This window comes from Vulpes vulpes, chromosome 13, assembly GCF_048418805.1.
Source record: "Vulpes vulpes isolate BD-2025 chromosome 13, VulVul3, whole genome shotgun sequence".
Lineage (NCBI taxonomy): Eukaryota > Metazoa > Chordata > Mammalia > Carnivora > Canidae > Vulpes > Vulpes vulpes.
The window spans coordinates 28,285,195-28,312,863 of record NC_132792.1 but is presented as its reverse complement, the minus strand read 5'-3'; the positions used below and the strand labels follow the sequence as shown (position 1 = coordinate 28,312,863).

General features: G+C 34.3%; 1 protein-coding gene across 1 annotated transcript in view; it reads right to left on the bottom strand.

The window, feature by feature from the left end:
* Window positions 1–281: 281 nt before the first annotated feature.
* Window positions 282–27,669, bottom strand: part of EIF3E (eukaryotic translation initiation factor 3 subunit E) — a 52,967-nt gene continuing 25,579 nt past the window's right edge. Inside the window, exons 8-13 of the mRNA XM_025994855.2 lie at window positions 19,251–19,377; window positions 18,344–18,445; window positions 16,679–16,788; window positions 2,185–2,287; window positions 1,748–1,882; window positions 282–470 (exon numbers count right to left, since the gene is read on the bottom strand). Of these exons, the coding sequence (XP_025850640.1) occupies window positions 432–470; window positions 1,748–1,882; window positions 2,185–2,287; window positions 16,679–16,788; window positions 18,344–18,445; window positions 19,251–19,377 (616 nt within the window). The 3' untranslated portion in view covers window positions 282–431. The remainder of the gene's footprint in view (window positions 471–1,747; window positions 1,883–2,184; window positions 2,288–16,678; window positions 16,789–18,343; window positions 18,446–19,250; window positions 19,378–27,669) is intronic.

Below are 27,669 nucleotides of genomic sequence, written 5' to 3'. Positions count from 1 at the left end.
CACCATGAAGGCAAAGAATAGTTCCTTATCTTGACTGTACTAAAGGCTACACAAACCTACACAAGTGATAAAATGGCACAGAACTATTTGTACACATTGTCCCCATGTCTATATCCTGGTTGTAATAATGTATTACAGTAACAGAGACGGAAAAACTGGGGTAAACTAGATTTAGGCTTCATGACACCTTTCTGTACTATTTTTACAACCTGCTGTGAATCTGAAATTATTCCAAAATGAAAAGTTAAAAAAAACTTAAACACACGAGGAAATTCACCAGATAAAATGAAACACAGCCAATTTTATTCAAATTCCCCCAAATTTATACTCAACATGTTAACTGTTTCTAAAATGTATGTCACTCTTTATACAGTGATTTTATTATTTCATCTTTATTTTATAGTTTTTTCATATTATCTTTATACAGTTCTTCAGTAGAAGCCAGAGTCCTGAGTTGCCCAGTTAGGAGCCTATAACACAGAAAGAGAAATTGACATGGTGAGAAGAAAGTACTTTTGGAAAAAGCTAACTTAGAAGAAAGTGAGGCTAGCATTTCCTTTTAGAATTCCTGCCCAAACCACTATGATTTTAACGACCTCCACCATTTCTAAATGTCAAATGTGCCACTTAGAACAAAAAACCACATCAAAATATCAGCTAAAACAGTTTTTGACCAATTATAAAGAGTAACATTGACAGTATCATCAATATTATTTTTTTCATTTTTTTTCAATATTATTTTAAAAAGTCAATACAAATTGATCTTCAAGCAAACAGAAAAGAATATTATCTAAAAGTTGTTTTAGGTTGAGTTATTCTGGACTTGGTTGGAAGAGGCATAAACATAATTTCCCAATTCTTCCTCTCTTTTAAAATTGAAGAACTAGGGCAGCCCGGATGGCTCAGCGGTTTAGCGCTGCCTTCAGCCCAGGGCATGATCCTGGAGACCCAGGATCGAGTCCCACATCGGGCTCCCTGCATGGAGCCTGCTTCTCCCTCTGCCTGTGCTCTGCCTCTCTCTCTCTCTCTCTCTGTCTCAAATAAATAAATAAATAAATAAACAAACAAACAAACAAAAATTAAACAAAAATTTTAAAAAAAATTTTTTAAATTGAAGAACTATTTAAAGTATTTGATGAACTTCAATCATGAGGTCTCTGATTGTCCATCTGTTTTAGGAAGCAGCTATATGCTTCCTAAACTTCCTATACTCCAATTATACACAACCATAATGGCCAAAAAGCATTAAAGCTGGTTTGTGATTCTAAAATTACAAGGCCATTCAAGTTCCTTTAATACCTAATATGCATGCTCTCTACCAAAAGGGAGGAGGTATATTTTTTTGACACAGTTAAATACGAGTATCAGATAAAATCAGTTTTTAAAGATCAACACTATAAATAAGATCAATATTTTCATAGAAGTATTTCTTCAGATTTAAAAAGAATACAGATTTCAACCTCTTGAAAGAAGTCTACACATGAAAGTTATTATATGCCAGTATCAAAATGATATGTTGTAAACCCTCAGCAGAAGAGTAAATGAAGCCACACAGGCAGAATAAATGGGAAGAAAAACAGATATAATATAAACCAGGAACACAATTTTTTTCAGTTTAGTAACAGATTTTTTTTTAAAATGTCCATATCCCTAATTAGAAATACAAAATCAGATATAACCAATATATTAGTATTTATGTTACGTTACTGCTAAATTCCAGACAAATCAGAAAATCTGTGGTTCTTACCTCTGACCTACTATTCTGATTAAGTTTCTTCTCAATATTCATGGCCAACATCTGGCTTCTAAATGAAAGGCTCTTGGTCTTTTCAATCACTTGCTGATATGGTGAGACTGCATTGTTACCCATAACCACATGACCCTAAAATGAGACAGAGGGAAATTGATTCTGTAATACTATATCTGAACTTTCCAGGTAGGTCATGAGCATGACATCACAACACTACATGACTGTTGCACACATTTTTATGCACTGGAGATGACAATAATCATCCAGCAACGACAAAAAAACGACAAAAAGAAAAAAAAAGGTGGCTGCTATTGCCTTAAAACGAAGCAAAAATTCTTAACAAAATAGAATAAAATATCCAAATGAAAAATTCCCAAAAAAGTTTTACAATAGTCAGCAATTTATAGATGTAGCATAACTAATTTAATACTCACTAATTTAGAATCAATCTTGGCATCCAGTCTAGCATTTCTAATCAAATTTACAATCCACCTTTCAGCTTCTTCTGGAGTCATGTTCAGTTTGTCTGCCAACATGCTAATGAAAAAAATAAAAATGATGTTAATGGAGTCTAGAAACTAAATTTCATGTACATAAGTCTTTGAACTCACTCTAGAGACTTTCAGGTATTTATGGATCACCTTCTTTTAAATATTATGATTCAGTACCTGCAGTGTTCATGTTTGTGCTATTATCTTGTACTATGCATGACCTATCCCATTTCACTAACCAGAGACTGTAAGATCCTTGAAGGGAGGAGACCACATTTCACATTTACAGAAATCCTTAATTAGTAACAATCTAAGGGAGAAAAAAGTTTTACGATGTATAATGATGACAGAAATTACATCTACTATAAGGAACATCAGTGATAAAAATATAATGAAATAACCTAGCTTAGGGCTAGTGTATATGTTTATGTTGTAAACTCTGAGGGCACTCAGGATTGCACTCTATAACCTAAACGGCCACTGAATTTCAGAGGAAAGAGAAAGACACAAAAGGAGAGAGGGAAAGGAGCAAGGGAGATAATCGTTTTTGAAAAAGAGGCTTAATTTATTGGTACCAACAAAAGCACCCTTTAGTAGTAGGTAAGTAGCTGATGGAAGAGGATGTATGCATAGTATTTAAGAGTATACGGTATACATCTATGCACATATGGGTGTTTGAACATTAACTGTTCTCTTTTCACCTCTCTTCATCGAAGACATTGTACAACTTGCCAGGCCCTCTCATGTTATCACTAGTTTGATGAAGAAAACTAGAAAACTAGTAATAAAATCTTTCCTTGGAATATTATAAACTAAAATTCCTAGCCTGATAGCCTTCCTGATTTTAAAATATAGTCAAGACATTGGCAATCACATAATTATGTAATTCCAGATCTCCTAACCAACCCAAATAATCTAGTTAATAAAAATACCCTTATAAGAATAACGGAATTTATGTTAACCCTATTTTATACATTTATTGAAAAAGAGTTAATAGAATTTCATTCAAAATGTGAAAATTAAACTAGGTCATCAATAAAATAATTATAAACTAAATCTACAAAGATATAATCATTTAAAATTTATCCTTAAAATATGCTTAGAGTTAAGAACAATTTGATGATGAATATGAGCCAACTCAACCATAAAACTCCCTGGATTTATGTGTCAAAATTTTGTTCTCTGTGTTTCTGATCAATTTTCTTCTAAGTACACATTCTAAGCAAACATAAAGAACAAGTAATCCAAGAAAAATGAAATCCACTACTATTTCAATGTCATGGATAGTGGATTTCATTTTATATCACTGTTCTCTACTAACCCTCCTTTTATTTGTTACTAAAAATCAGGAATTGTGTCGATTTACTTAAACAAGAAGGCATTTTTTTTTTTTTTTAAGAAGGCATTTTTTTGACTGGTAAAAATTCCTGCAGCTTGTGTGGTTTCCCATTAACTCCTGTGTTTTCTGCTGGTGCCTGACTTATTTTAGAAATGTGTAAATTTCATTGTCTCTGCATTGCTATAGTTAGCTAATATCTGATACTCTTACCTAAAGCTGAACTCTAAAGGTAAAAGATTTTCCACAACATACTCAGTATTTTATCACATTCGATAGCCATTTATCTTTTGTGTGTCTCCTGCATCCCCCAAAACACAACTCTTTAAAGTGAGGTCAAAAGCATTTTACTCTGAAAAATACAAAAGAAACTGTACTAAATATATTAATATTCCAATGTTTAAGATCACTATATTTTGTTTTAAAAGAGCAGAAAATTTATTCCCATTAAAGCTACAGATTATGTGGAGTTGGTATTACAAACATGTTTTTAAATGATAATATAAAAGCTATTTATGAAGGTGGTTTAAGTAGCTAAACATTTAATGACACTTTCAGTCTTGAAGTCTAGGTTATCTGTTGGATTCTTCCTCTTGCTGCCATATACAACTGAGAAGACCTAGAGTTCTCTTTAACCACTGCCTCTTATCTAACCATTCTATTACTATCATGAAAGACTCCTCTCCAGCCATACTAAATTTCTCCATTCATTAAACATGACCAGTTTTCAATCACTTCAGGGCCTTTGCATATACTGTGCCTCCTGCTTAAAAAAAGGCTCATCCATGTTATTCTTCATTTAGCTAGCCGTTCTAAGGCTCTCAGCTATATCAGTATCCTCATAAGCCTTCCAAGACTTCTCTGCAAGCTGTAACATATCTGTTTGATGCTTTCATAGCCCCTTTATTTTCTCTGGAGCAGTCATAACAGTTGCAGTTTTTTCTGCTGAAAAGTATATCATTCTTTTATGATATACTGCATAGATAACCAAAGATCACACACCATAGCTTCTTTGTTCACTGCTTTCTATCCAGCAATTAGCAAAATGCCCAGTTTATAGGAGTCAATTAATAAATATTTACTGTCTGATTCCTAAGCTGGTCACTCCCCTAAGTCCAGGCTCATTACTATTTCCCCGTTTTTTAACGAATTTACTTCTCCAGTCTCTCTTTAATCGATTTTTACATAACTGTCAACTAACCAGTTTATGCCCAAATTCCTTTTAAAACTTTAACAGAGCCTTTCTACCAAAACAATAAAATCCAAACTTCTAAATTTCTCATTCATGGCTCACTACAATTTAGGTACAACCTCGCTTTCCAACCTCTCATTATTCTCCCCCATGAGTACCATATGCCAGCCAAACCAAACCAATTATCTTCCTTCCTTGCCTTTCATTCAACAAAATATGAACTGTTAAATGCTAATGACAAATACGTCTATTCCCCACTTTTATAAAGTTTATGCCAGGCGATGGGGAGTAGAGGACAATCACTTAATCCCCAAAATATATAAATTATTAAAGATGAAAAAGATAGAAAAAAAGATGAAAGAGTAGCAGGAGCTATGTGAGATGCAAAAAAGTTTACTAGTCTTAGTTTGGAGGCTTGGAGATATATTATTTAAGGAAATATTTAAGGTCAGATTTTAACATAAAAGAAAGAAAAGCCTACTCTGCATAATAACTTCATGTAGAATTAATTTTTTGTCCTTCCTTTCTTTGCATCCATATTCTGTCTCATATTCCAACATAGCTGGGCAATATGGCAACATACATCAAGACCCACAAGTACTGGGGGATCCCTGGGTGGCTCAGTGGTTTGGCATCTGCCTTCGGCTCAGGGCATGGTCCTGGAGTCCCTGGATCGAGTCCCACATCGGGCTCCCTGCTTGGGGCCTGCTTCTGCCTCTGCCTGTGTCTCTACTCCTCTCTCTGTGTCTCTCATGAATAAATAAATAAAATCTTTAAAAAAAAAAAAAAAGACCCACAAGTACTGCAAGCTGATCCATAATCCTACTCTGGGGATTTACTGCTTTGCATTATGCTTGTTGATCTTTTATGTATTAAAATCAGGTCAAAGCAAAACCTGAAATAAGGTCCATGAAGTATTAGTAAATTATTGATAGCATCTCAGGTTATCTAGGCTACCAATCACTCCGAGAGTGAATTACAGAATATGGCAATAGTCCAGTTCCTTTAAATAACAGGAAAATATATAGAATAAGAGAAATTAAATGACAGAAACCCTCAAAATTGAAAATTCTTACAGTCTACCGATTTTATGCAAAAATAGTAAAGATTTAAAAATAAAAATATAAATTCTATTCAAGCTTAAAAACAAAAAGCTGGTTTAAGCTATCCTATACAATGCTTATCTTAAAGTAATTCAGCTCATCAATAAAATACAAAATGTATCAAAATGCAGAACTTCTGCTGAGAAAAATATCTAATTTGGTCAAGATTTTAAGCACAAAAATAATTTTCTGATTATTCAGATTATATAGAAAAATCTCAATCTTGTCCAGACAGCTTAAAGCAGACCTTTAAATATTTTGTGTAAATATTCCTTAATAGATATCTTCAAGTTGACTAGCAGTTCTTTTCCTTTCTCAAGTGATGCAACAACATATTGAGTATGTTAAATAAGAAATACATATGGAACCACAAAAGATCCTAAACAATCAAATCAACCTTAAGCAAGAACAACAAAGGGAGAGGTATCACACATCCTGATCTCAAAGTATATTACAAAGCTATACTAATCAAAACAGTATGGTACTGATACAAATAGACAAATGGAACAGAATAGAAAGCCCAGAAATAAACCCATGCATATATATGTGGAATTGATTTACAACAAAGGAGCCAAAAATATACAATGGGGAATTGTATATTCTTTGATTATATATTCTTCAATAAGTGGTGTTGGGGAAACTGGACAGCCATATGCAAAAGATTAAAACTGGACCACTATATTACACTATAAACAAAGTTAACTCAAAATGGATTAAAGACTGAAGACTTGACAGTAAGACTTGAAACCACAGACATCTATTAGATCGCACAGGTGTGGTAAGTTCCTTGACATAAGTCTTGGAGATGACTTTTTGGATCTGACACCAAAGTAAAGATGACAAAAGCAAAATTAACTAAGGGGACTATATCAAACTAAAAAGTCTGCACAGCAAAAGAACTCACCTACAAAATTAAAGGGCAAGCTACCAAATGGGAGAAGATATTACAAATGATAGAGCTAAGGAGTTAATATCCAAAATACATAAAGAACTCTACTACTGAATAGCAAATAAACCTAAATAATTCAACTAAAAAAATGGGCAGAGGATCTGAACAGACATTTTCCCAAAGAAGACCTATAGATAGCCAACAGGTACATGAAAAGATAGGCAACATCACTAATCATCAGGGAAATGCAAATCAAAACTATAGTGAGATATTGTCTCACACTTCTCAGAATGGCTATTATCAAAAAGATAAGAAATAACATGTTGGCAAGCATGTGGAGAAAAGAGAACATTTGTACGCTGTTGGTGAAAATGTAAACTGGTGCAGCCACTATGGAAAACAGCACAGAGGTTCCTCAAATAATTAAAAATAGAACTACCAAAACAAAAACACGAAACTCAAAAAGATACATGTATACCCATGTTCACTGCAGTTAATTTACAATAGCCAGACATGGAAACAACTTAAGTATCCCACTGATGGAGGAGTGGATAAAGAAAATGATAAGCATCTAGCTATTTATAGGCCATAAAAAAGAATAAAATCTTGCCATTTGCAATTCCATGTATGAACCTTGAGGTCATTATGCTAGGTGAAATAAGAGAGAGAAAGACAAATACCATGTGATCTCACTTATAGGTGGAATCTTCAAAACAAAACAAAACAAACAAAAAGCTCATAGATACAGAGAACAGATTGGTGGTTACTAGCGGTGGTGGGTGAAGGGACAGATAAATGGATGAAGAGGGTCAAATGGTACAAACTTCTAGTAATAAAATAAGTCATGGGATATAAAGTACTGCATGGTGACTATAGTTATTAATACTGTACTGCATATTTGAAATTTGTCAAGAAAGCAAATCTTAAAAGTTCTCATCAACCCCCCCCCCCAAAATACTATGTGTGGCTATGGGTGGTAACTTAGACTTACTATGGGGATCATTTCATAATATATACAAATATCGAATCATTACATTGTGTACCTGAAATGAACATGTCATATATTAGTTATAGCTCAATAAAAACCCTAGAACTATCAATATCCCTTGAAAAATGAAAAATCATTGATATTGTGATACAATATCAATAATTATCAATAATTATCAATAAAATAATTGTCAATAAAATAACTGAAAGATGTAACATCAGATTTTTTTTAAAGATTTTATTTATTTATTCATGAGAATACATAGAGAGGAGAGAGAGAAAGAGGCAGAAACACAGGCAGAGGGAGAAGCAGGTCCCATGCAAGGAGCCCTACGCAGGACTCGATCCTCGGTCTCCAGGATTATGCCCTGGGCCGAAGGTGGCGCTAAACCACTAAGCCACCTGGCTGCTCAGAGATTTGTTTTTAACCTACAGAAGATTTGGAAGATGATGCGAGAAAATCTCCCACAGTGTAGAACACAAAGATAAAGAGATGGGAAATTGGAGAAAAGATTAAAAAAAAAAAATTAGAAGTCTGGTTCAAGAGATCTAATATTTAACCAACAGCAGTTCCCCAAGAATAAATAGTGAACATAAAAGAAAATAATTCACTTAAGAAATAATTCAAAATATTCCCCAGAACTAAAGATGAATTTCTAAATTAAAAGGGTCTATCTAGTATGAAGAATTAAAATAAACCTATACTAAGGAATATCACTGTGAAATTTCAGAGCAATGAGGATAAAGGGGGAAAAAATAAACCCTTCAAATTGCTAGAGAGGAAAATACATGATCAAGGATAAAAATGGCTTCTTACTTCTAGAGTAGAAAGCTAGAAAGTGATAGAACAATGTCTTTAAATTCTGGGATAAAGTAGTTTTCAACCTACTATAGTACCATGCTTAGCAATACCATTATTCAAATATGAGAGTAAAATGGACATTTTTAGATGTGAAAAATTTACCTCTAAACCAACCTTCCCTATAAAGCTACTGAAGCTTTACAATAGTAAACCAAGAAAAAGGAAGACAATGAAACTGCAGCTCTATCACAGGAGACAGACTAAGGTAATCTCCAGAACAAATGACAAAGGGAGACAGGTATTCCACGAAGGCACAGAGAACAAGTCCAGATTTTTTTCCCCAGGAGATATAACTGATAGAATAATCAATCTTGAGAAGAGATTTATAAATTGGCAAAAAGTATGAAGTATAATTAATAATGAAGACAGTAAGAAAAACAACGAAGCAAATGACAGTGGGTCACAATTATCAAGTCTAGGGAGTACAGCAAATACTAAAACATATCACAAATCTACCTTTTTCGAAACAATTTGGTCCTGACTCAGGAATCAAGACACAATCAGATTAAAGGGTTCAGAAAAAGTCCCACATACAAATGAGAATTTAAAATGTGATACGAGTGGCATTTCATATTAGTGGGGAAAAGGATAATCTTTCAACTGAACACAAGAATGATAAGAAGCCAACAGTCCTACTGCTGATAGGGAGAAATTTTCAGTGGTCTGGAAAAAAGATCAAAACAGGCATAACATTCCCTGAAGTTGAAACCTAACCCTAAACAAGGTCCTAACTCTTGTCAATTCTATGAAGGCTGAGAGAGGTTAAGAAAGCTACAGAAGAAAAGTCTAAAGGTAGTAGAGGTTAGTTCATGAAGCTTAAGGGAGTTACTTCTAGAACATAAAAGCACCCAAGGTGAAGTTGTATTAATGTAGAAGCTGCAACAAGTTTTCCAGAAGATCTAGCCAAGATAATTAATGAAGGTGACCATACCAAACAGATTTTCAAGTAGAGCCTTATATTGGAAGAAGATGCCATCTAGGACTTTTTTTTTTTTTTTAATTTTTTAAATTTATTTATGATAGTCACACACACACAGAGAGAGAGAGAGAGAGAGAGAGAGAGGGGCAGAGACATAGGCAGAGGGAGAAGCAGGCTCCACGCACCGGGAGCCCGACGTGGGATTCGATCCCAGGTCTGCGGGTTCGCGCCCTGTGCCAAAGGCAGGCGCTAAACCACTGCGCCACCCAGGGATCCTGCCATCTAGGACTTTCATAGCTAAAAAGAAGTCAATGCCTGGATTTAAAGCCTCAAAGGACAGACTGACTCTCTCATAAGGGGCTAATGTAGCTGGTGACTTTAAGTTGAAATCAGTGTTCATTTATCATTCCAAAAATCGTAAGGCCCTTATGAATTATGTCAAATTTACTCTGTGCTCTACAAACAAATTATGTCAAATTTGCTCTATGCCTGGATGATAGTACATCTGTTTACAAAACGATTTACTGAGTATTTTAAACCCACTGTTGAGACCTAATGCTTAGGAAAAAAAGATTCCTTTCAAATATTACTGCTCATTGACAATACATCTGGTCACTCACGAGCTCTGATGGAGATGTACAATGACATTCATGTTGATTTTGTGCCTGCTAACACATCATCTGTCCTGCAGTCCATGGATCAAGGAGTAATTTCAAGTTTTATTAAGAAATAGCCTTTTCTAAGGCTATAGCTGCCATAGATAGTGATTCTTCTGATGAATCTGGGCAAAGTAAATTGAAAACTGTCTAGGAAGGATTTACTATTAAGATGTCATTAAGAACATTTGTGATTCATGGGAAGAGGTCAAAACAGAAATATTAACAGGAGTTTGGAAGAAGTTAATTCCAAGCCTTATCGATGACTTTAAAAGATTCAAGATGACAGTGGAGAAAGTAACTGTAGATGTGGTGGAAATAGCAAGAGAACTAAAATGAAAAGTGGAGTCTGAAGATGGGATTGAAATGCTGCAATCTCATGATAAAACTTAAACAGATGAGGAGGTGCTTCTTATGACTTTCTTGAGATGGAATCTACTCTTGGTGGAGATTATTGGAAATGACAACAAAAGATTTAGAGTATTACATAAACTTAAGTTGATAAAGCAGCAGCAGGATGTGAGAGAACTGACTCCCAATTTTGAAAGAAGTTCTGTAAGTAAAATGCTATCAAACAGTATCACATGCTACTGAGAAATCGTTTGTGAAAGGAAGAGCCAGCCAATAGATGTGGAAAACTTCACTGCTGTTCTAAGAAATCAAGGAAAGACCTTCCACCAGCAAAAGATTATGACGCACTGAAAGATCAGATAATGGTTAGTGTTTTTTAGTAATAAAATATTTTTAAACTAAGGTATATACATTGTTTTTTAAAGACATAATGCTATAATGCACACTTAACAGACTATAGTACGGTGTAAACACAACTTTTATATGCACTAGGAAACCAAAAAATTCTTCTGACTAGTTTTATTATGATATTCATTTTATTGCAATTGCCTGGAACCAAACCCACATCTCTGAGGTAGGTCATATATTACTTTTGGTTAACACAGAAATGCAAAAAGGCTTTTAAAACTATTTCATCTTCATCTGGAAGTGCACCCTTCTATATTTCTCCTTAATATCAGGAAGTATAATTATGAATATAAACTGCCATGTAATAAGAACTTTAAGAAAAATATTAAGATTTAAAATGTTAAAAAAAAAAGATTTAAAATGTTACTTAATAAAATCAAGTAGAATGACTTCATAACTTAAAGAAATGCAAGCGTAGTTGGCAAATACCTTCTTTTGTGAAAAGTCAAACTAACTTTCTTAAAAAAATTACACAAGTGTACACTCCAACATGTTTATCACACACATTCAAAATATTACTTCCATACTTTGTTTTTATCTACAATTGAAAACTGGTCCAAGAATTATTCTAGAACAGCTTTTAAATTTCAGACACACATCATATCTGATAAATTATTCAGCTATACAAAATTAAATCCCACCATAGTAATCTTTTTTGACAGATGCTGCATACTTTATGGTAAACAGATTGGTTATTTATCCTACAAATCTATAAGACTGTATATAAACTGATAAAAACATTCTTAATATGCATTTTTATAAAGATATAACTATCACATGTGCTCAGTCATTAGTCAAGAAACCTATCAACTAAGAATGTTCCAAATCACAAATAGAAAGAATTGTTTAATAAACAACCTTGGTTTTATACTATGTACTATTCTCTTCAGCATTTAAAATGTGTCGACTATTAGACAGTAAGGAGGACAGAGACAAATCCTTCCTTCTCTGCCCCCACAGAAGATAGAGTATCAAATAATTTTAATTAGAGGCAAAGATAGGTCAGCACAAGCTAGTGAATGGAATAATTTGTCATGATTAGTATACAGTGGAAGATAATTTACTTTGCAGCTTAAAATATTCCATTTTGGGGCACCTGGGTGGCACCTGCCTGTAGCTCAGGTGATGATCCCAGAATCCTGGGATCAAGTATTGTGTCAGGCTCCCTGCTCAGCGGGGAATCTGCCTCTCCCTCTGCTCATACTCTCTCGCACTCTAATAAATAGATAAAATATTTTTTAAAATTCCATTTAGTGAGTTACCAGGGTTCATTAAAGCCTCTGATTTTGCAACATACTAATTATGCCCATGTCATTTTAATTATATTTTTCTTCAAACACCTATCATAATTTATAATTTTATCTTCATTTAGTATGTTTCTTCTTCTGGACTTAAAGCTCTGAGGATGTGCTCTCTTCCTTCTACCAGTGTGTGCCCAGAAGAGGCACTCATTCACATTTGTAACATTTCCTTCTCTGAACACCTGTACTAGTTACACTGCTATTACTAATTACATCATAATCATGACACATAGTGTATTTATCCTCTTGGGAAAGTTGAACATTACCTTTTAAAAAAGTTTTTGCATATTCTTAAATGACAGAATTGTAGAAATGGTTAACAGATGGGAAGGTATCAATATCAGTATGCTGGCTGTAATATTTTACTACAGTTTGTGAGATGTTATTCCAAGATGTTATATTGGAAATGTCAATTGTGTAAATGGGAAACTGTATGAAGAACAAAGAGGATCTCTTTATTATTTCTTACAACTGCATGTGAATCCAGAACTATCTTAAAATAAAAGGTGTAATTAAGAGGTCTTACAGAAGAATTACTTACAGGAGCTTTAAAAAAATATAGATGCCAAGATCTCCTCCCCAGAGAATGTTTCAGTTTTTTAGGGGTTGGACCCTTCCTTTCCTTCCTCCCTTCCTCTCTTCCTTCCTCCCTCCCTCCCTCCCTTCCTTCTTCCCTCCCTTCCTTCCTTCCTTCCTTCCTTCCTTCCTTCCTTCCTTCCTTCCTTCCTTCCTCTCTCCCATTCATTCATTCATTCATTCTAAAAGATTTATGTATTTGAGAAAGAGTGCATAGGAGCACAGTGGGGTGGAAGGGGACAGAAAGGGAAGGAAAGAAAATCTGAAGTAGACTCTTAGCACAGAGCCTGACCCAGGGTTCAATCCCATGACCCCAAGTCAGTTAAGATGCTTAACTGACTGAACTGAGCCATTCAGGTGCCCCTCAGTCACCCCTTATTTTTCTTTTAAAAGCTTCCCACTTGGAAAAAAAATTCCCACTTGATTCTACTGTGCTGTGAATACTATAAGTCATTACTTTAGAGCAATGCTTCTACCCAAGGCTGACTATACTTGGGAAGCTTTAAACTCATATTCTTAAACCCTGATCCTAGAGATTCTGATTCAGAAGATCTGTGGAGACTCCAGAAAATTTATTTATTTTAAATTGCTGTTATTTTAAGTTCTGTACAGCTAGGTTAAAAACCTGGGTTACAGAACAATGATTTTTTTCTATGTACTGTTTAAAGGTAAGCATTAAGCTTGGCAGATTATTATCATGGATTTCAAATCCTTGGGAGTCTGAATTAAGATGATTTCTGAATTTATAAAAGGCCAACTTAAATGCCTAACTATTTTAAACCATATTCCTAACCCATTAAAACAGTTTTAAAAAAGGAAAACCTGGGGTGCCTGAGTAGCACAGTAGGCTGGGTGTCCAACTCGTGGTTTTGACTCAGGTCATGATATCCAGTCCCATGTTGGGCTCTGTGCTCAGCACAGAGCCTGCTTAATGCTTAAGATTGCAGGTATGTATCTCTCTCCATCTGCCCCTCCCCTAACTATTTGCATGTGCATGCTTACTCTCTCTCTCTCAAAAAAAAAAAAAAAGAAAAAAAAAAGCCTAATCCCTGGACTAAGTCCTACTGGATACACACCTTAGAGATCTCATTGTTGCTCTAAGTCGAGTATTTCTTTTTTCACCTGAAGCTATATATTCTGCTCTGCCCCTATCTTCTTAATTCTTTATATGCTAAAAATATCAAGTCACTGACTTTTCTTTCCATTACGTTAACAGGCTGTGAATGTGCGCCTAAAAAACTGGCAACCTGATGCAAGTTCTTAATCTTGGATGTGCTTTCGAATAACCACTCTGAAGGTATAGTACAGTAGCTCTGTTATACAACATAGCAGAGCATACTCAGAAAATTTGATCCAAAAAGTTTGAGATGGCTTCAGGGAATGTGTATTTGTAAAACAAAATGAACTTATTAATAATTCTAAGACACAAAATTAAACAATGATTTATGGTTTCCATCTTTATCCTCTTTTAGTGAAAAGACTAAAGACAAATTAGTCTAAATCTGATATTTCTAAAAATATCATTAGTGCACAATGAAAAAGAAAAAATTGATTTTCTAAAAAGATGTTTTATTTATTTGACAGAGAGAGTATGAGAGAGCGTAAGCAGAGGGAGTAGCAGACTCAGACTCGCAGGACCCTGGGATCACTACCTAAACTGAATGCAGATGCTTAACACTGAGCCACCCAGGTACCCCAAAAAAGAATTTATAGTGAGGCACAATACAATGAATGCCAGAGACCTATTAGAGTCCAGGCTCTCCATTAAATAAGACCTAAGCAGCTTAATGTCTCTGAGCCTTAAGTTTTCCAGCTATAAATAAGGAATCATCTCTTTTTCTGGTATAAACAGTGTTTCCAGAAATCTTATGGCTGTACAGAAGTAATTCAGCAGTCAAGAGGAAAGCTGAATAGCAGTACAGGCTAAACAGCATGAAGGGGCTCTGACTGGACTTATACACACACACACTAATATATATATACATACTGCTCATCTGAAAACAAGCATAATACACACACACACACACACACACACACACGATTTAAAAACCATGGTTGTAGAACTTGAAACTTGAGCCACATTTAAAGCGCTCAAAAACTACCAAAGTACTACTGGCAAATATACTGAACAATGTAGTTATAAAAGATTTCCATCACCGCAGAAAAAAGTCCTATTATTGATGATTCAGCAACTGTGCACTGCTGGATCAGAAACTCTTAAGATTTTTTTCCAACTCAAATTCTTCCTTAATATTTGAAGAAAATGCATTAATATAAATCACTAAATTAGAAAACATTCCACAGGTAGCCAAAAACATTTAAACAACTAAAATAAAAAGGAAACACTATCATTGGAAAAGAGAAAAGATTTCTGGACTTTAGACAGCCACTAGTACTTTAACCTGAAAATGCTTTATTTAGACTTTGTTCAAAACTATAAAAAAACTACAGGAATCAAAAACATAAAAACTACACTGATATCAACTTTACAAAGAAAAAAAATTTATTCATTCGACAAATATTTATTGAACACCTATACTGTACTAGACTAGTATACTGTGTGTACTAGACTAGTATACTCTGGATACTACGTGCTAAAGATATAAAAAGGAGAATTTGTTTTCAAGAGAGTCATAACAGAGATAATTAAGTTAGTTCTAGATAAAACAAAACACCCAAATGATCATATTCTAAAGAGAAATAGGGGAAAAGTCCACAAGGAAAACCGAAGTATTGGAATCCTTCTATCACAAGGCTGAAATTATAAATCTTGGGAAAAAAAAAAAAGGCAGCACAAGAATTCAGTTATCTATTGTCCACTAGCATTTCACATATGATTCATCTCTTTATTTAACAACCAATGACATATTAGGAATTGAATGTATTATTTAAGAGAATCAAATTTTTTTAATTATATGTCTGCTAGCTTTAGTAAAGTACTAATAAAACTGGTCAAGGCTTTAATTCCCATAGGAAAAGCCTCATGACTACATGATACTTCTACTCTGAAAAACCACTTCAATAACAACCCAGTAATAATAGGCAAACAAGTACGGATGTCTCAGCAAAACAAATGGCACTAAAGAAAAACTTTGGTCTACACACAATTCCAAAGAGACAAACATTAAAGTAATTTTTTAAGCATTTATGGAGCATATTTAGTTTTGACTTCTTCTGTGGCCAAAAGGGCGCTAGTTATTTTTCAAATTCTAATATGTAAAATTAGTTTCTAATAGGTTATATAAGTTTCACAATTTTTCCGCCAATAATTTTCTCACACAACAAAGAAAATTTCAACTGAAATTCACCATACTTTCCATGTTTCAACATTTTAGGATGTCATAGGAGTTTACTATATGAGAATTCAAATATATAATTAAATGAAACAAACTCAATTAACTGAAATGATTACCAAATGTGGTCTTTCAACAGTATTTCCGATTCACCAAGGGCTAACTTCTTCCTTATTTGAACTTCTGTTGAAACCATTCTAAAACTGGCTATTTTTTATTTTTCTTTTCTCTTTTCATAAGGCATAACAGTATTCTTTAAAAAGGTAACTGACAATCATCATGATACTGCCTTGAAGTTACTCCATTTCCAAAAATCTTGCTATGCCACACACGTAGAAGCTAAAGAAAGTATTTCTGAGTCTGTAGTATTAGCATCCCGAATAAAAACAAAAGTTAGGATTTTAAATAAATCACTATCAGATTGTTTTCTTTTTCTTCTAAAACAAAGGGAAATAAAATAAAAATCCAATTAACTGGAATTCTATGAAGTGTCATTTTACAGTAAATGGAAATTTCCAGGAATTTAAAAGTAGAAAAATACAAATCAAATCAGGGTGTTCTTACTTAATGCTGATACACTGGTGGATGCGACAAAAAGTCTCAAATATGAAGAGACGAGCATTTTCAATGAAATCCTCAAGACAAGCCACCAAGAAGAAGTCATTCACAAGTACCTATGTATGAAAATTTAACAAAAAATAATGAATAGCACTGACAAGCAATTTTCAAAAATGTGACTCAAAATACTTCCTGTGCTTTACTCATTGTTCCAGTTTACTACAGTTCTCTCACCTAATATCACAAGTTCTATATACCACAGCACCTTATATATTTATATTTTTTAATACATATATTTTTTGTGACAAACCACAGCACCTTCTAGAACAGTATGTTCAAGCCTCTAACAATTTAAAGAGATAAATGAATGCTACAAGAAAAAACCTTAGGCACTGCCATGTTTTCTTGTTCTATTGATGACTTGAGCAACCTTGTGACAAAGTAGTTTTGTCCTGTTCATTATCCTACATTAATGCTTTGTAGATAACATATCTTTTCTAGGTTCTTAACATAGTTATGAACAGACTAAAAATATGCATATTTATATGTAAAGTAAGTAGACTTGAAAATAAAGGAAAAAAACTCAAGGCTTTGGCTCCTATCATAATTAAAAGAGAATATTTTAACTTCATTAGTGTCTATTTAACAAATGTACACCAATACATAATAACACTGCATATAACTACATGAACACAAAATATCACATTGTAGTCTATTTTATATTTTGTCCAATGTGTGAAAATCACCTCTGAAGTTATATTACACGATAATTTTCTTTTCCTTAGAGAAGATCATAGTTCTTGAACTAATTCTTTATATTTTGTGTTAATATTTGGGTTTGAAAATGAAACTGACAACTAATAACTTTGGATTTGGTAAATGCATTTAAAAGGTAAGTTCCTGGGTAGCCCCGGTGACTCAGTGGTTTCGTGCTGCCTTCAGCCCAGGGCCTGATCCTGGAGACCCAGGATCAAGCCCCATGTCGGGCTCCCTGCATGGAGCCTGCTTATTCCTCTGCCTGTGTCTTTGCCCCCCGCCCCCATGTCTCCCATGAATAAATAAATAAAATCTTTAAAAAATAAAAATAAAAAGTTCTTCATTTTTTTCTTTTTTTAATTTCTTAAAATTCTGCAAACTAACATAAAAAAAAAAACCAGAAATCTGACTCACTCAGTTGCTCCGAGGTGCTTTAGTTTCTATCAATTAACAATAGACATTATTGTTAAAAAAAATACACATCCTTATACCTTAACTGGTTTATAGCAAATGTGAAGTACAATCATGTGAAAAATTCTAAAGACAGGCCCACTTATGAAACAAACTGAGAATCAGACTTAGCATGTGCAATTTTATACAATCTTACACATACCTATGAAGTACTTCATATATTTACTCATATAAGACATGGAATTACCGGTATATGTATTAATTTATAATGTCACCAATGTTTTAACAAACTACTAACAAAAGGGATACAATATGGCAACATAAAAAATGTCAAAAAAAAAAAAACCCATAAAAAATGTCTTTACCCCAGCACATTTCTAAACAAGTATTTTAAGATTAATGTTTCTGATTTAATTACTAAAAAACTGCAAGTTAACTCTTACAATATCCAATATCCAAACATTAAATAATGTTATTAATGTATAAGTAAAAACTCATACTTACTGATTCGCATTCCCTCAGCTTTTTCTGAGCCCCATCAAAATCAAAGTTAACATATAAGCATTCAACAAATTCTGTAATTGGGTCTTTATATGTGTAAGACTCCTGTAAAATTAAGTCAAAGGTAAGTTGGATCAGATTTTACACTGTTTGGTAGACTGCCTCTAGAATATTCTAATCTTCATGTTTTCTCCTCCCTTACCATTAATTTCTAGCAAATACCTAGTGTCATCTTCTTGAAACAATTGCTCATATCCTGATTCTAGGCTACTCCTTAAGCTTATAATGCCTTCCAGACTGAGTTCTGTAAATTATCATCCTACAACCATTCCACCAAAGGCTTTCACATTCCTCTATTGGCAAAAGTCTCCCTTAGTCAATACACAGTGATGAACCATCCCCAAGTATGTAAGGGTATTCTTATTTAATTTATTCTTAGGTCAAATAAGTAAGCTCTTTTTCCAACCCATAGTTATTGCTGAGAAACTCGCTAAAATCAACCAGTAGGGCCACAGGTTTTGTACAACTAGAGACTATTAATATTGTATCCTATGTAAAGATCACTACTCTGGAATTATGTAGGTAAGCCATCTCCCAAAAGACAGTGCCAAGCTCCAAATCTCCTTCACTCTTTGCAATAAATGCAACACTAATATAGAAGACACATTCATCCATCTAGCAGAGAGCACTATTTATTCATATCACATCTAACATAAGTATATCTTGGAATTAAAGAGAGTAAATTCCCAGTTGAGTATCCTGGGCTCCGTTCTCAATATATATACTGCATATATACTTTTTCCTATTTTTAAAACATTTTTACCTTAAGAACTAAGAGTCTTACTCTAGAAACATATGTTAGATCTAGTTTAGACACATTTTAAAACTTAATAAAGATTTTAGTTTTTACCTGTTGAATAACTTTAACAAGATCTTTTAGCACCTGTCGGCGTTTCCGAACATCTTTGTTTGTTATGACGGCTGTAGTCAAATATCGCAGAATATGTGGACACATTGTCTGAATTGCATTAAGGTACCTATAGTAAAAATTTAAATAACTTTAGTATTTTTAAATTTAATAACCCAGTTTCTCTAAATCTATAATCAACCACATGTGATTTAAAGAAACACTTGAATGGCCAATTAATTACATTGTGCTGTTTCAGTAACGGAAGACTGAGAATACTTAAGAATAATTATAAGGACCATCTCCTCCAAGGAAATGAAAAAAACAAAAGTTTGAGGAGAATGCCAGCTTTTATGAAGACTCACTTCAGAGGTAAATAATCCTATTATTATTGTAACAGGATTTGGGAAGGTCCCTATACATGCTGTCAGTCTGTTCCAAAAGATTGCTAAGCTATGGCTTTCAGTCATTCACCTTCTGGAAAAATGTGTGAAAACTTTCTATGTGCAAATCAGTCATCATAATCAGAAAATGAGGCACTTAAAGTTTCAGAGAATGAAAGACTGGAAACTACAGGGAGAAAGAAACTGTTACAGTATTATAAGGCTCTGGTTAAACTGGTAGCACCGGGAATTAGAAAGGAAGGATTAGATGTCAGACAAATGTCAACAGGGACTCAGCTAATATTTGACAAATCCTGCGATTCTGATGCAGCTGGCCACCCTCTGTCACTTGGTGTTTATCCTGTATTCCTCCTGCTCAATTTCCTTAAATAGCTCCATAATTTTTATCCAAGAAGTACCTTGAAGTGTCAGGCACTATGCCAACCTTGGAAATACATGTCAATACAGTCCATTACTCTGGGCTGAATATATAAACCCCAAAGTACCATCCAGCTTCATCTCCCACCAGACCATCACTGACTGCTTCCTGTTTTTCTACTTTTTTTTTTTTTTTTTAATTTTTATTTATTTATGATAGTCATACAGAGAGAAAGAGAGAGGCAGAGACACAGGCGGAGGGAGAAGCAGGCTCCATGCACCGGGAGCCCGACGTGGGATTCGATCCCGGGTCTCCAGGATCGCGCCCTGGGCCAAAGGCAGGCGCCAAACCGCTGCGCCACCCAGGGATCCCCTGTTTTTCTACTTCTTAAAGCTCACTCCACATATTCTCCCAAACACATCCCTCTGGAAGCCTAAACTCTAGCCATCCTTCAAGATCCAGCTCAGGTACCTTATCTTCCAAATTCTTCCAGACCATGATATTAATAAATCTTTGTATTTCATCATGTAGTAGATTACCAATAAAATGTTGTTCAAACTCTTTAGAGGACCCTAGACACTGTTAATAATCTAACAATTAATAATAATATTTAGTCCCTCCTTAAATTTCCTCTAAACAAGGCAGGGAATAAAAAGAATCAACACTCACTCAAGAATAAACCACTTTCTAGAGAAAAATAACTAAATAAGTTGGCTAAAAGTTTCATCATCTGAAAAATTATGCCTGAGTTTCAGGTAGAAATTTTTAAATTGTCGTCTTCATTCAGAATAATTTTGTCTCAATACTCTCTTGCCAGAGATCTCATGCACAAACACAGGAAAGGATGACTGTTTTTCTCAATATTAATTTTCAAGTAAGTAATTTTAAATAGGCATTCCTGGAACTAATAAACTTATCCATATAGTTTAAAAAACTAAGTTTATGATATGAAATGTTAAACATATTTACTTATCCTAGCTTTCTATTACTGCACCACATATATCCTCATTGTTTTTAATATAGGAGAACTTCTTGGGAAATCAAATCCCACTCTTGGAGAGTATATGGCAGGGGTTAGAAAAAACTTTTCTAAAAGGCAGATAATAAATATTTTAGGTTTTGCAAGCCAGGAGGCACAACTGAGAATATTGTATAGGTACTTATATGTAAGAAACAAAAAAGAAAGCAAGTTTCCTAGGGGAACTCCAGGATCAGGTCATGATCCCGGGGTCCTGGGATGACCCCTTGCCCCTGCCCCACCACTGGGTTCCCTGCAGGGGGCCTGCTTCTCCCTTGGCCTATGTCTCTGCTGCGTATTTCACAATAAATAAATAAATAAACAAATAAATAAATAATCTTTAAAAAAGAGAAGAATTTCCAAAATATTTTATTGATAAAACTCAAAGTATTAGTAGTGGAGTATGATCTTTTAAATAACTTATTTACTAATGAGAAGAACAGCATTTATCTATTGGGGATAATTTTGCTTTATCTACTGGGGATAATTTTGCTTAATTGCATTCAAAGTTAAAGATCCTAACATTAAAACTTACTGCAAATGTTTATCTCTTAATGCTGTTCTTAATTTTACATACTCCGTCTTTGTAAATGTGTTTCATGAACCTAGCTCAAAAACTTATCAATTGACAGAAATGTGATCTTAATTTAGCATATTTATCAGCTGGGAGGCATTAGAGAACTCTGTTAAATTATTTTGATATTGTCCCTTATGATATTACATTATAGATAAATCACTTCCAATTCAATAGCACAGTTAAGTGAATTTGAAATATGGAAATTTCCTCTGTACCTAACAATGAGGTCTAAAACATTCTGGAACTGTGATTTGAGTTTGAAAAATGGATCTGCTAAAAAAAAAAAAAAAAAAAAAAAAAAAAGGATCTGCTATAAATCTGTGTGGGAATGAAGGTCTCCTTTTTTGTTTTATCATGTGAAAGAATGGAAAACAAAGCAGCTGGACATTACTTTTTATTCATTCTATGTTAGTTGTCATCAGAGTGACTGCTAAAATATAGTTTTCTTTCTTTTCTTTTCTTTTCTTTTCTTTTCCTTCCTTTCTTTCTTTCTTTCTGATAGAGAGAGAGAGAGAGAGAGAGAGAGAGAGAGGCAGAGACACAGGCAGAGCGAGAAGCAGGCTCCATGCACTGGGAGCCCGATGTGGGATTCGATCCCAGGTCTCCAGGATCGCGCCCTGGGCCAAAGGCAGGCGCTAAACCGCTGCGCCACCCAGGGATCCCTAAAATATAGTTTTCCATATAAATACTATTTTACTTTCAAATTTTAGGGTGAATTAAGACACAGTAACACGTTATAGCAAAGTTAATTTCCAGAGCCATCCAAGGCTTAGTAATTATTTTTGAGGGCAATTTTTCTCAGTCAGAAAAAATTCAATCTTGCCCTGAGCTCAAAAAAGTCACACTAAACCTTTGCCCTTGCTAAGCCATCCAACTGTTGTTAAGTAGGGAAAATCAGGATATTCTATTTCTGACAAAAATTCATGGACAACGGTTAAGTCCACAGGAGCAAATGAAGTTCACTGTTGACAAAAATGGTTCAAAACTATACCACATGAGGTGCCTGGGTGGTTCAGTCAGTTAAGCATCCAACTCTTGATTTCCGCTCAGGTCAAGACCTCAGAGTGGTGAGATCAAAACATGCATTGGGTTCCATGCTGGGCATGGGGCCTGCTTAAGTTTCTCTCTCTTCCTCTCCCTCTGCCCCTCACCCTTGTTCATTCTCTTTGAAGGAAGGAAAGCCAGCAGGCAGGCAGGCAGAGAACACACAGATTCAAGTATTTGCCACACAGTATCTGGTGTCAATAGGTTTTGAACTTTTTTTTCTTCCACATGTATTTGCCACAAAGTTTTATATCTTAGCAGATTCCACTTCAGGTTGCATTAAATTAGTGTTTTGTCCACTTTGAAAGTATTTTCACCTATACCTGTTCCACATAGACTATTCATAAAGGTATATTCTTTAGTCATTTCAAATCCAACACTGATTCCTCAAATCAACAACTAAGCCATTTGGTAACATCTGTTGACTCCTCAAGACCCAAGGAAAATCACTAAAAATCACGTGCCTTGTTTTTTAATTGATTATTGACATTGTTCCAGATAACTTCAACTCTCAGTAACTGTTCTCAACCAAAAAGCTAATATTTTTAAACAAGTTTATTTTTTCTGAACATTATTTCTTCAGCTACTTCAACTGAACATGATTTAGAATCATCATTGGTAAAATGGCTTTCCCTACTTGGTGAAACAAGAGCCACTCAGAAACTTATCTGCTTGAAGTCTTATTTTCACTAATTTTTGTGAGGAAATTCTGCTATAATGACATTTTAAATTTCCTAATTCTTCTGATGCTTTGCTGTCAGTTGCAATATTATAATGAGTGCTTACAGTCTTGCAATATAAATTAAATTGTACTCTTTTAGCATACCTATAGTGTCAGTTCAATGCTTTGCTTTCTAATTCAGAACAAAATAATCCCCACTCCATTGTGCCTTAAAAGCACATTTGAAGTCCACTTTTCTTGTTTTGACATGATGAGTATGCACTGGTAATAAAAGTGGTGAAGTACTGCAGTATGGCAATATAAATAGGGCCCTTGAAAGATTGGCCAGGTGTATGTGCAGCATTGTTGGTTTCATAATACACTGAGTAGCAGTGTGAGGCAACAAGAGTACAACAGTGTATGATCCCTGTCACAACAACTCTGTCCTTATAGTTCAAAAGCAGCCAAAGACACTATACAGATCAATGAACATGGCTGTGTTCCAATAAATTTATGGACATGAAAACTATAGTCTCAATGTAATTTTTACATGTCACAAAATATTTTTCTTTCAATTTTTTTTAACCATTTAAAATGTAAAAGCCATTCTTCGATCATAGGCCATAAGAAAAAAAAAAAAAAAAAGGCAATGGCCCACAGTCCAGACCCTTAGTATACAGTATTACCATGGCTCTAGACTTCCAAACTATAGCAGGAACTCCCTACCTTCTAGAACTGAAGTGATCCTTCCTATGTATGTATATCTACATAAATCAATACATAAAGAAGGGGAGTGGGGGATAAAGTGACTCTTAAGTTATCTTAGTTCACAATCTTGCAGGATCAGTGATGATACGTTTTATTTTAATTAAAATACAAGCAAAATCACAGATGTGGTTTAACAGTCTACACATGTCTGCTGTACTATTTTATTCTTTTTTTTTTTTGTACTATTTTATTCTATTTCTTTCTTGTTGTCTCTTTTTCTGTCAACTGAAATCAGGATCAATGTTCATCTTTACTGGACTCTTCTAACTTTTCCAGATCTTACTGATCTGGAAGGAAACTGTTAAACCTACTGTATTTATAATGCACAATACATCAGTACTTAGTTAAATATGTTTTTAAGCTACTTCTTGTATTATTTGTTTGGATAATAAACTATTTAAGGATAGAGGGTGTAACTCCTCTATTTTTGAAATCTAATTTTATTATTTTTCCTTTCTTTTTTTAAAGTAGGCCCCACACCCAATGTGGAGCCCAACTTGTGGCTTGAACTCACAACCCTGAGATCAAGAGTCAGACCTTAACAAGTGAGCCACCCAAGTACCCCTATTATTTTTTTCTTTTAAATAGGAACATCAATATTTATTGTATTTAAGTATAATTTCATGATAGGTAATTAAAAATGTTTTAGTATATTTTTTCTCTAGTAAACTCTGATCCAATTGTACAGTTTTATGGAAGTTTTTTGCAGTGTTTTCTAATTGCAAGTCAGATCATTTAGTAATCAAAAGACAAAATATCCCAAAATAAAAAAAAAAAATATAAGTAGCTAATGTGCCAGATGCTATCATAACACAGAGAATAAAAATTCTGTCCTCATACATCTTACTCTAGAAGGAAAAATAAAGCAAGTATAAGTTATTTATTTTAAAGGCATTAAGTAATTAAATATCAAATATAAAGTAGACACAATATATAGACAGGACTTCATGAAAGTTGAAATAAGCCTGAGCTGGATCTTCAAAAACAGGCAGGCTGAGGGCAGCCCCAGTGGCGCAGCGGTTTAGCGCCGCCTGCAGCCCAGGGCATGATCCTGGAGACCCAGGATCAAGTCCCACGTCAGGCTCTCTGCATGGAGCCTGCTTCTCCCTCTGCCTGTGTCTCTGCCTCTCTTTCTCTCCCTGCATCTCTATGAATAAATAAATTTTAAAAATCTTAAAAAAAAAAAAAAAAAAACAGGCAGGCTGAGATAGGTCTAAAAAAAGAAGAGAAGGGCATTTCTGGAAAGACAGTCTGAAAAAACAAAAACAAAAAACAAGGCAAGTCACTTAGGAGAACTTCAGAGGATAAACTTTAACTTAAAAAAAAAATTTTTTTAGATGGAAACCTTAAATGTCATCATCTTGTGCTAGATTAGCTAAAATATCTGCATGAGAAAGAGTTTTATCAGGAACAGTCCAAAAACAGGAAAAATAGAGACGGAAAGGTCAGTCAGGACAATTTCTGAATACCACACAGTTGACTATTAACAGTAAAACTTGAAATTTCTTAGAGGGGAACCCCGGGTGGCGCAGCGGTTTAGCGCCTGCCTTTGGCCCAGGGCGCGATCCTGAAGACCCAGGATCGAATCCCAATTCGGGCTCCCGGTGCATGGAGCCTGCTTCTCTCTCTGCCTCTCTCTCTCTCTCTGTGTGACTATCATAATTAAATAAAAATTAAAAAAAAAAAAAAAAGAAATTTCTTAGGGTGTTTATGTTTTTAGTCAGAAAACACTCAAGGCAGTGTTTGACTCCAACTGAACTTTAAATCTTTTTACAATTGGAGAGTAAGTAACTAGGGCATTGTATCACAAATGCATTCTTTTCTCTAATAGCCTATGAACATTTCTTTGTCTTATATTTGATACCTTATCTTATACATGTTACATTTAAAAGTTCAACATTTTTCAAATGTGCAAATCATTTCCATTTTAGATTCAGAATAAATTATGTCAGAAATGGTAATATCTATGATGTAAAACATTACTTAACCTGCACTGGCACCTAAACTGTCACTTCAAGGACAAAAGTATAAATTCTCAACTAAGAACTTTTCTGTTTTACAAAAAAAAATTATGTCCAAAATCTATATTAACTATCAATTTGATGTAGTTTTATCGATTAATATACTCAACAAACCACATTTAATTGTATTATTGTGCTATTAGAAATTGAAAACAGGGGTGCCTGAGTGGCTCAGTTGGTTAAGCATCTGCCTTTGGCTCAGGTCATGATCCCACAGCAGTCCTGGGATGATCCCTGCATCTGACTCCCTGCTTGGCCAGAGCCTGCTTCTCCCTCTCCCTCTGCCTGCAACTCACCCTGCTTGTGCTCCCTGTCACATAAGTAAATAAAATCTTTAAAAAAATAAAAAAAATAAAAAAAAACCCTGAAAACAGGAAGAGTAACTTCTCCACTAATTTCTAGTATTAATCAAAGACAACTGAAAAGCACATACTGATTGTAGACTTACAAATGCAAATGACCCTACTTACTGGTAGGTATTCCACAAGCTAGAAAAAATGGCTAACACAATGATATGCCAAGCCAACTGGTTATATTTTTGTATGAAAAAGATTAGAATCAAGCAAAACTCAAAAAGAGCCATGAAGACATTACCATTGTGGAAGAAAAAACAACGGTAACCTGACCTTATGGTAAGTGAAGAATAAGCACAGTATTTTAGTGAAAAGTGAAAGCTATAATCCTGCAGGAGTAGTTATTTTCCACTTGTGCTAATACACTGTTTGTTTAAAAAAAAAAAAAACAAAAACAAAAAACAAAACAAAACAAAAAAACATACACACAAAAACACAATTCCACAGCCATGAAGGTTCCTTATTGAGCAGTTGAAAATGTCCAAAAACTGATTTATGGTGATGGTTGCAATATCTGGTAAAGTTACTAAAATTCAAAGAATTGTAAACAAATAAATGAAAATTTGAGTATCTTAGCACAAATTGGGATAGTGGCATCATTCTATTCTAGCACTGTTTTTTTCCCCCACTACCATACTTGCAGTCAAAAAAAAAAAAAAAAAAAAAAAAGCCGGTGCACCTGGGTGGCTCAGTGGTTGAGCATCTGCCTTTCACTCAGGTTGTGTTCCTGAGATCAAATCCTGCATCAGGTTCCCCACAGGGAGCCTACTTCTCACTCAGTCTCTATCTCTGCCTCTCTGCCTCTCTCTCAGTGTCTCATGAATAAATAAGTAAAATCTTAAAAAAAAAAAAAAAAAAAAAAGCCTGTTTAAACTACGTCCTTGATTAGGCAGTACAAATTATTGATTAAAAATAAAATTCAACCCCTCTATACTAATCTTTTTAATATTCTGCATGACTTAGTGGGAAGTATGTATAATGCTCTTCTGCAATATACTTCAGTGTCTCAGTTATTTTAAGGAAAAGCACTTGTAAGAATGAGTTTTGTAAGCTTATTTGTTTCTCTCACAGAACACTACTTTTACTTAAAACAATGGATGACAGATAAACCAAAGCTATTCAGAATTGGGTATTTGGCAGATATTTTCTAGAAAATTAAAGTGAGCCTAAACTTTAAGAAAAACATATGATAAAATTAGAATTTTCCCAGAAAAAGCA